At 37.6% G+C, this 11,035-nt stretch overlaps 1 protein-coding gene across 3 annotated transcripts in view; it reads left to right on the top strand.

Annotated features, from left to right (window-relative positions):
- The window catches only part of LOC107085435 (serine/threonine-protein kinase BRSK2), a 231,297-nt gene that overhangs the window by 121,545 nt on the left and 98,717 nt on the right, over window positions 1-11,035 (top strand). For all 3 annotated transcript variants that reach the window (XM_015375745.1, XM_015375743.1, XM_015375744.1), the window contains exon 2: window positions 8,801-8,895. In XM_015375745.1, the coding sequence (XP_015231231.1) occupies window positions 8,801-8,895 (95 nt within the window). The remainder of the gene's footprint in view (window positions 1-8,800; window positions 8,896-11,035) is intronic.

Here is an 11,035-nt window from a genome sequence, read left to right as displayed (position 1 = left end):
TGAGACTCATTTAAAATGTAGCTTGATATTATAATGTTTCTTTTTTCCTGTAGACCTTTTTTTGTTTGTTTGGTTGTTTTTAGATGATTGTAGAGTTCCAAGCCCACAGGGTATTGTATATCGTTTTCAATGTTTTTTTTCTTTTTTGTAGAAAAAAAAATCAGTTTCATCTGTGAATCTGCTGTAGAAAAGAGTTTTTCATAACTTCATGTTTTGTAAATGGGAAACTGAATATTTTAGTTTTCAGCAGCTAAGGCACAATTTTAAAAACAGTCAGTATAAAAGATTTGTTTAAAAGCTTTGGTCATATTACTGAAACAGTACATCCTTTGAGGGGTATTTTCATTTGTGGTACCATCTCTTCATGGAGGGAAAAAAAATCACAATCATCCTTCTCTATGGCATCAAATCTTTCTTCTTGACGTTTGGTAATGGATTCCAACATCTGGCTCCATGGACGTTTCATAGAATTGAAGAAGGCAGTTAAATAAAGTCCAATTACCACCTTGGATTTCCTGTGGAGTGCTGATTCCAGGGCAGGGCAATAGTCCTGACGTAGAGCATTCAGGGTTAGAGAGCAGAAATGGAACGCAGATCATAGATCTGCGCCTAAGGGCAATAAGCTTCTCAGAGCAAGTGCCTCAGGGAGCGAAAGATAAGCCAGAATAAGCTATTACCATCTGCCAGGAATGGTTTAGCACCTTAGAAAGATCAAAAGTTCAGAATTAGGAGAGGCGTGCTGGTGAGAGCAAACCTTTTTAAATTTCATGCTTTCTGGATGTTAGTTTGGCTTCCAGATAGAAAATAATCCAGTAAACTTCCCTTAAACACTCTGATGCAGGTCCAGTAGTGGATGCTTTGTCACTAACATGTGTACACAATTGTAATTTTACTTCCTGTTCTTCTTTCTACTGAGTTGGTGATTGTCACACATGCACATTTTATGATTGAGATCTAGAAAAAGCAAATGATTGCAAATAAACACACTAGAATAACCTATAACTCAAAAGTTTGGAAGGAAATGCTGATAAATCCTAATATGTAAACGATTCCAAGCCGCTAAAAAGAGCCTTGGCTTTGTTACATTTATTAAGTCCCCTTTTGTCTTAGTGTTGTGCATTCGCCTCCTTCAAAATATATTTACAAGCCAGAAGGAGAGGTCATGCTCAGTAAAGTTTACTGGCAAAAGTTTACTGTTCAAAAAGTTGCAACTCGATGCTGTCATCAGGAATAAACTGTAGAACCCTTTAGGGATATTCTTCAGGACAGTCTGTTCAGCAGTGGTGCTCTTTCATGAATCAAAATAACTTATGAAGACACATTGTAGTGGTACAAGAGGCCTATTGCAAAATCAGTGGTGGCACATGGCTCTGTGGTGTAGAGGAAGAAATCCACAGAAATAATATTCTTTAGTTTATGACTTCTTTGGTAGGATGTTTGAACTTTATGGCTGTTTGGATCTGAAATTGATAAGAAGAAAAGAAATGTAAAAAAAAAAATAAAATAAAGGGAGTTGTCTTTAAAATGTTCTAAACCATTTTTTTTTTTTTTTTACAAAACCCTTTTACCCATGTTGAATATGTCAAAATCTGCAGAGTGGTAATTAGAAACATTACTTTGCAGCAACAAAGCACCACCCAGCCATAGAGCAGTGTTCTGTCTCGTCCACCACCTGTCCCTTGCATTAGATCATTAATCACTAGTAGATGAAACATTTCAGAGTAACTGCAACAGCTGGTGTTAAGTCAGAGGTATCCTTTTGGTGGTATTGATTTTAGAGGAGGGCAAACCGTAAAAAACATTGATACACAGTGGCACCATAAACTTAACAGTGCTGCCTGCTGGTTTTCATGTACTTGCTTCTTCTCTAATACACAGCATGACTATACTGTTTCACAAGCTACTGATTTTGCTGGACATATTTTAATTAAAAAGTTTTTAACAAACTCACTAAATGTATTTCTGTTATATCTTCTGGATCCTAATTAGAGGTTACTCCCAAAGCCATTGGTCGTTCCTTTTAAAATGCAAAGGCTGCTGTTTTAGTGTTTGAAATAAAATTCCAGAAATAAATCAGCTGCTTTGTGGACATTTGTTGTCAATGCATTCCATTTTTTCTTTATTTTTTGAGCAATTGCAGAGCCAACAGGTCTGGGATTGATTTTGGACGCTATTGCTGTTAACACACTATACAGGGTTTTTCAAAGGCCTTTATACTATATTTATTGCCTTTGTTATGACTACAGTACAAAGCTTAATGTATTTTATGGGGATTTAGTGTGATAGACTAGCACAAAATAGCACATTTTAAGAATATGAACCAGAAATAATACATAGTGCCCAATATGTTTTACAAATTAAATCTGAAAATTGTGGTGTGGATTTGTACTTAACCCCTCTACTTTTGAAGTTAGTCTCTCAACAATCATATTTGATGAGAGACCACCTGTGTGCAATTTAAATCCAGCTGTTCTGAAGAGGCATCAACTGCACACGTTTCACTGAACACTGTTGAATCCACCATTTAAAAATGTAAACAGTTTAACATATATGCAAACCTAACGAACCAATAGATGTACTTCTAAGCTCAAAAGCCAAAACATGAGACATTACTTAGAGAAATAATGAAGAATTGTCTTTGGTGACATTTTAGAAAACCATGGCTCAGGACCACTAGCCACAGTTAATTTTAGAAATGGGTCTTTATGAAAAAGTTGCAAGAATAAATCAAAATTTGAAAGAAAGCTATAGGAATTACTAAAAGTTTACCAAAAGTTATTCATTTAGTCATGTTTGGTGTTTGTAGCTGACCCAAATGCGGTACAAAAGGATTGTACTCTAAAGCCTCTTCCCACTGAAAATACCAGTTTAATGCGTCTTTGATGATCGGCATTTGGGTCCCTTTCTATTGGCCAAAAAAGCTGGGTCTATCTTCTAGCTGGCTAGCTGCGTGGCCTCTATCCCCCCACTAGAGACTGACACGGGAGTGGATTTTCACTCCTGTCCCGTCAAACTCCCACAGAAAAAAATTGTGTCCCATCCCGATCCCGGGCCAGAGTAGAAATCTAAATCCTGTCTCGGCACTCCTGGTGAAATTACTCCCACTCCCATCCCACTCCCATTCAGAATGACTCCCGCTCCTGCATCACTCCCATTCTTGTTTTTTTGTTTTTTTGAGCGCGGGTGAAAAACTCAGAGGGGAAGCACTGTTGGTTTTTGGGTCGTGTAGTTTTTTTGACTCGCATTATAGTGTAGGCTTCAAGGAAAAAAAACTACAAAATGGCTGTGCCGCGCGAGTACTGGATTTTTTTTCTTTCTATTTTATTTTATTTTTTGGCATCGATCCTAGTTTTTTTTTTTAGTTATTATTGGTTTGCTCCTGCTCCCGTCTGCTCCCGTTAATGTTTAATCCTGTGATCCCAATCACGTGATCGTTACTAATACTGACTCCCATCCCATGGGAATCACACGGGAATCCCGTGACCCGTGGGATTCCCGAAAAAATGTCAGTCTCTACCCCCCACCGCTCCGTGTCTGGTGGCGCCATCATAGCGTCATAGAGTTTGTCACCAGTGCGACCGAGATCAGGGAAGTAAACAATGGAGAGCAACATATTATGAAGCCAGGACGTAGTAAGTGTGCTTTGTTTTCCTCTATTCTATGTTTGAATCCCTCTCAGCAGTGCTGTGCCATGTTTATCAAATTTGAACAGAGCTGTTTTGGCTTGCAAGATCAGAGGTGGCTGGTGCCACCTGTTGATGTCTGTACGTTGTGCCTAATGTTATCATGTAATTTAGCGGGTCAACCTGGGTCCAGTGTTCGCACAGCATGCCAATCAGAGCTGAGGCGATTTTAGCGTGGGTCGCTTGTAGAGTAGTTTGACCCAGTTAGAGATGCGTAAGTAAGCTGTTCCCACTGGCACTAAAAGCTGATTGTTCTCGGGTTTAAACTGTTTTTTTTGGCTAGTGAGAAAGTGGTGCATGTGTAATAAAATCACAAAAAGTGATTTGGTGAAAAAGATAAACTTGCAGGCATCATAGGAAACATTATGGGATTACCGTCAAGAGGCAAATCGAGAAACAAGTTGGAAGGATTAATGGAAACAAGGCAAGGAATAGAAGGAACTGAAAAAAAAAAAAATTATCATAGAAGTTCAAAAGCTGCTTAATAGAAGTACCTCTCTCAGTTTATGCTGTGAGGGAAAAAGTACAGATTCCAGAAGACCAATGATTCTCTTTGTAGCCGTTAATAATTGAAATGTATTAATCTCAAAGTGGAGAAATTCACCTCTGCATTTAACCCGACCCCTTGGGGAGGAGTGGGCTGCCACAGTTTGGCGCCCGGGGAGCAGTGTGGGATTAAGGGTCTTGCTCAGGAACCCAAAGGAGAGGCTGTGGGGACCTTAATCCCAATTTCCCAACTATCAGCTGTTTTAGAAGTATAGATTTATCAAGCAAACTCTCATTTTGAATGTTCTTAACTTATGTTGTTGTATCCACCTATTGTGGAATCACAGTGTTTTTCTGTTTAAAAGGAACTGTGGATGTTCTATTATTGTGCTCCAAACTTCCTTGTAGTTTACAAAGTTATTGTAAAATCATAATGTGTTTTGTTCCTGGTGCACATTTTTTTCTACTTAATGTGCCCTCTCCTTAAACATTGCTGCCTCTGTAGAAAGATGGATAGAGAGGCAAATAATCCTGTTAACTTTTCAGGCATTTGCAGACATATTTTCTCTTTAATGTGTTTATCATGACTCATGAGCTTCTCTATACTGGCCATTAACATATGATTATCATCTCAAAGCTAATGGCTTTGTCTGTTTCTTTCTTTCTAAATCTTTTTTTTTTTTTTACATCTTTAATGTTTCTTCTTTTCTACCGTTTCCTTCCTGTTTCTCTGTCATTTACGTTTTCTTTCTCTGCTTTGTGTGACTCCATGTTCTGCCCTGCAGCTCTAGAGCGTCCCAGACTGAAGCCTTACTCCCACACGATGCTCCCCTTTCATATTGCTTCATTATCCGTGGCCTGCCGTGTGAATAATGTGCAATCTCTTAATCTCTATAACATTTGTTTTTACTCGCTATTATTTTTTATTCCTTCTAATTTTAACCTCTTTTCTACAGCTGCGTTTTTCATCATTATGCTATATTTTTTGCTGACGTTTGTGACACGTCAGAAAAAACTTCTGGACATTACTCCATGCTTTGCTTTCTTCTTTGAGACAAAAAAAGACTCTTGTCACTTTTTACACCTGTAAATAACAGAGCTAGAAATCTTTTGTAGTTTTGAGTTTACCTATTGGTTATATGAAAATGAATAGAAGAGTCTTCTTTGGCTACTTAAGCCTTAAGACATGTTTAACGAAACAGCCTAATTGTTGTAACTATTTTTCCATAAATGGAAATTATATGAATGAAAAACAAAATAAAAAAATCAAACCTTGACAAAGTTGGAAAAAGCCAATCCTTCATTATTATAAAACATTAAAGCAGTTTTTGTTTTTAGTAAAACCTAAATTTGAGCTGTGAAGTTTTTGAACTGTAACAAACCGCCTCCTTTAACCCACAAAGAAAGACGCAGCCCTTAATGCCCTGGCCTTTACTGGTTCCAATAACTTAGCAAATTATTCTGGTATTGGAGAATCGAAATCACCAGTTAAATGGTGATGGACCAATCAGCAGATGGTTTTAGGATAAAATCTAGTCAATGCTGCATTGCACAAGATATGAACGTAGTGGGTGGAAAAGCATCATCACAGACTATAAAATGCATTTTTTAAGAGGGGACTTGAAGAAAAGAGGGTTAGGTTAAACCCCAAATGTTTTCAAGACCTTAAAAATGTTCCAGTTGTGATTGAAGGCACAAACTGACTTTTTCTGTGGGAGAAAAATGAGTTTGTGCATGTGGCTGGTAGCATTGTCAGCACAAGTTTAGGCTACAGCCTCATTAATCTGCACCTCTCAGCTAAATCTGGTGCTGCTGTCATATATATATATTATATATTACAAATAAGTGCCCTGTAAGCATGAATTAGCATTTTTTTTTTGCCTACATTATATATATATTTTGAGAGTTAGTATTATATATATAGTCAACACTAGTAACAAGTGATCTCCATGCCATGTATTTGTTCTACCCAGCCACTGAATGAGGACAAATTTTGTGGCCGTGAATTCACTAATTCTTAAGAACAAAACGCTGTTTCACACTGTATATATGGTTCCCTATTTTATTTTCCGCAGTTTTGTAAAACAGGGAGTTGACCAAGCTGAATATGAAGTAGATAACTAGTTGGTATCCAAACTTGTTTAGGAAGCTCAAGTTCTGTTGTTTAATGCTTAAGCATGTTTAGCCTTTTAGCCTGATTAATAAATGAGGGTTCTCACCACAGTCCACAATAAAATTCAGCACTTAGACTAATTTCTTTATTGTAATGGCCTAACATCTGAGCTCTCTTCCTCAAGGCTCTGTCGAGTGCATTTTACCACAAACCCCGGTTTAAGCTGAGATTTTTAAAAAATCCAATGAAATTAGGCTGATATGATTTTCAAACACATACAGTAGGTTGCTTAGTTTGTGCAGGGGATAGCTGACGTCTTGTAGCAAGAAGGTTCAGGGTTCGATTCCCGGCCTGGGGTCTTTCTGATTGGAGTTTGCATGTTCTCCTGAGCATGCGCGGGTTCTCTCCAGGTACTCCGGTTTCCTCTTACAGTCCGAAAACAGGACTGTTAGGTTAATTGGCTTCTCTAAATTCTCCTTAATCTGAGTGTGTGTGTGAATGGTTGTTTGTCCTGTTTGTCTTTGTGCTGCCCTGCAATGGACTGGAGACCTGTCCAGGGTGTACCCCACCTCTCACCCGTAGACAGCTGGATATAGGCACCAGCACCCCTCGTGATCCCGCTTGGGATAAGCGTGACTGAAAATGGATGGATGGATGGATTTTTAAACAGATTTGCCCATATCCGTAAGACAAGTGCTGTGAAAACATAAATCATAGGTCTCTTATTGACCCAGGGCAATTCCATGCAAGAGACAACATGCGCTAACACCTAGCCTGCAGACAGAGAGCCAGCTTTTAAAGAAGGGGTGGGGTAATCATGTTCGTGGAGGATTCCAAAACAGCCGGTCTTTCAGGCCTAAACAACCAATGGTCTGAAGGTTTTTCATCTACCAAGAAAAGCACAGCCATGCTATGCCAGTGCATTGCCGCCTTACAGTGGCTGCAAGTGAATTGGAGCAACTTCTCGTCAGTCTGATGTTTCTTATGTTAATATTCTCTCCATGTTGGAGAGAATATGGAATTTATGGGCTTAAATAGCCAAAAGACAGATGATATAAGTGTAGCACAGATGATAGGTGTAGCACAAATCCCCACCTCTCACCCCCTTTACACTCATTTAAAAAACTAGGTGTGAACCCTGTACACTTAGATATGACATGTTTCCACACCTTGACTTACCTTGACTTGCAGACTTTTTGTGTTATTAAGAGCAACGTATTAGTAAGAGCCATTTTGATGTGTTGAAATGGGTAAAATGGGAATAGGCTCATACCCTGCAGCACGCTAGAACATACTCCAGTGTTTAATTATAAGACCTACAACATGATACTGTTTCGTATGTCTAATTAAATGATAAGGCAATGGACCCTGCCTTGGATTGGAAAACCTCTGTTGTGACATTGTGTTTTATATCTAAAATGAAAGGAATACTTTAGATTGGAAGTAGAATTTAGTGTTTGGGGAAAAGCTGCTTAATAGTAACTTTAATTACAAATGAAGGTGCTGCCTCAGATTCTTTTTGATAGAAATGAGTGTCGGACCTCAGTTCAATACTCTCAGCTCTGGATTAAAAAAATGAGCACTGTAGGGTAATCTATCAAAATCATGAACCGACGTGTTTTATGTGGTTGCATTTGTTTCAGTTTGTAAAAAAACATATCTGATTAAATCATTGAAATGTGTATGTGACTGTGTGGTCCCTGCAGAAAATCAATTTGAGTTGTTTTCATGACTCCTCTTGTATCAAATGCACGCACTGTTTTATGATGGTGAAACTGTGCTCATTGCAGCATCCCTGCCTGTTTTCTTCACTGTTTGTGACTGATCGTTTTACTGAGATATCTGGGGACAATGCGTAAAACAGAACAGCTAAGGTGTTTTTGTTATGAATCAAACCACAGGCTTTGATGGACTATTTGTTCAAGGAATCCCAGTGGAACACCAACACTCAAATGTATTTTCATACTGTTTGAAATAAGAATGTCTTTAACAACTTAAAAGATGGTTATTCACTTTGCTTAATGCGGTCTTATTTTAGAGTAATAGGCAATAATAAGCTCTGTTTAGAACATTGCCATTACTTTTTAAAGCTGTTTTTTTCTCACTTTAGACTACAATTGTTTTTCTTTGGTTTGGTACCTAGGAGGAATCAATAAACAATAAACATTGACTCACTGCCTTTATGACTCAAATAAACCCCACCAGTGTAGTTTATTTAAATAACTGTGTTCACTCCAAAAGTCCTTATGGTTATTTTGAGCATTAGTTCACAAGCCATTTTACATGTCTATGGTCAATTCACATAATTTGTTTTAGCAATATCATAAATGTACTGTTCCTAAATTTCCACTTAATCTGCTGGTTTATAGATTAGCCGTTCTTACTAACCGAGGAACATTCTTCACAGGATTTAGAAAAAGGATCAGTTTGTTCATTAGTTCCATTCTCTTCAGGAGCTAACTTCTAATTTAGCATTTCACCTTTGTGACCTGATGTCCTTTGTCTTTATTCTTTGCAGGATTGGTAAAGCTTGGAGTGCACTGTGTAACATGCCAAAAGGTTGCCATAAAGATTGTCAACCGTGAGAAGCTAAGCGAGTCAGTACTAATGAAGGTAAGATTGCCAAATTTAAGCCTTTTAGTAGTTCTATTTCTTGATGTATAACATTAAGACTGAACCAACAGAGTAAAGTTTTCATTATAATTAGTTTTATTTGTGTTCTTTTTTTGGTCATGTCCCTGAGAACATTTTTTTTCAAAGACCTTATACACGTTTTTTTTTTCTCTTTATATTTTGTATGATGGATTAATCATTGTTCTGTTTTCCTAAATCATACATTTCTGTATAATAATGGATTATTTTAAGGACTAAAGTGTGTGAAAGCCACACTGATACGTTCTTATCTCTCAGAAATGCATATCAGATTTTTCCGTCATGCGATGAGATAAAATGAAACAGTGCAGAAACAAGTCTTTTACATTAGAGTTGTGGTATTGATTAGTAAGTGAAATTGTTCTGTCTGTCACCATTGGGTTTACTCAGTGTTTCACAAGTTCACAATATACTGCTTTTGATTAAAAAGATGGGTTAAACATTGATTCTCAATTCATCATATATGAGGCATCCTTGGTAGAGTTAGTCTGTAGCAAACACTATCGTTATTCATATGTTTAATTTTGTTAGAAAGGGGTTGAGCAAATTACACCTCCACTCCCACTGATACAAAAACAATTTTATTAGAATACCTTGATATATTACAAAGGGAATTGCTATTAAAGTCCCAATGCGCCCCACCTGTGTGTTGCCTCCAAGCTCAGTTCTCAGTAAAACACCTTTTTTTTATACCAGTCTCTTCTAGATTTTAAACCTGATTTTAAGAGTTAACAGACAGGTTTAATTGCTAGTTGGTCACTGGGAAGCTATTTGTAAGAAAGGATTGTTGTACTTTTTTGTAGTAGAAACACTGTATGACACCTGTGTGTTTAGCATGTGAAGTGTGAACTTTCTGTATATCTGAAGCTAAGCACACAGCAGCTCTACAGCAGCCTTGATCTAATAGAACATTTTTGAGCAGAACCTAAAAGTTGCATGGGCAAAATGGCTTACAGTGCATTCCTTATTTAGTTAACCCAGTTCTGTCTGGAGGGAATGGGAGAAAACTCGGGCAGAAGCTTCTGTAAAGGTACCCAAAACATCCTAAACAAGTTATACAGTCTGAAAGGCAATTCTACCCTATATATTTGCTATATTTGCAGTGCAACCTGCCATGTACTCATAAATCTTTAAATGTGACTGGCCACAGTAAAACAAAAAAGAAGTCCAGTTGGAGCCGTGTTGAGTTACAGATCCAGATGAGTGGAGAATCAGCATTCCAATTTAAACTCGTGAGATCAACAAATAATCAAATAAGATATGACTATTACACAGTATTTTAAGGGAAAAAGTGTTGGCAAAGTTTACTGAGATTCACTTAGTAAATTTACAGCAATGTATTACATAATTTTTGAACATCTTTAGTTGTCAAAAAGACAAATTAAAAAGGTGACACAGAAAAAGTGCAAAGTGTAAAACTTAAAAACTACATTTACAAACTCATAAATGTCAACTGCACCCTAAAATTACAGTGTTGCATATTGTACACTGTACAATATGCTGTAAGACAGCCGTTTAAATAGGAGGCAACAAACAGCATTTTTTCTCAGGAACCTTAATGGCTAGAACCGCCCCTGATCTTTCCTTTTTTCTACAAATATGTTTCAGGCTTTTTTTCAGTATCAGGTTCTCAATGGATGTCCCACTGTTAGCTTCCAGAGTCCTCCCTCTGTTTCCTTGTGTAGCGTTGGACTGTTCAGAGCTCTGCCATTTTCATTCAACTCTGATCCAGGTCGCTTGAGTCCTTTTAGAGCAGTGTGAACTTCACAACCGTGATTATTAGCTTTGCTTTTCCTCACACATCCGAAACACCTTCTGTCACATCACATAAATATAATAAAGAGCATTTTGTAATAAAACAATGGGTTTCTATTAGGGTTGTCAAAAGTATCGATACTCAAAGTATGGATACTGAAATGTTGTATCCAGATACAATACTCGTTTTTAAAAGTATCGATACAGTGCAACCACCAGTGGCACCTAAGCAGTCAGTCATCTTAAGTGCAGCATAGAGGACAATGCACTTTCAGAACACTGTGTGATTGAATAATTCTCTGCACTATTCAGTTTCAGACTTTTTTTTTTTGTAGTAGGTGCAGCC

This window comes from Cyprinodon variegatus, unplaced genomic scaffold, assembly GCF_000732505.1.
Source record: "Cyprinodon variegatus isolate N-32 unplaced genomic scaffold, C_variegatus-1.0 Scaffold124, whole genome shotgun sequence".
Lineage (NCBI taxonomy): Eukaryota > Metazoa > Chordata > Actinopteri > Cyprinodontiformes > Cyprinodontidae > Cyprinodon > Cyprinodon variegatus.
This window is presented reverse-complemented; position numbering and strand designations above follow the sequence as displayed.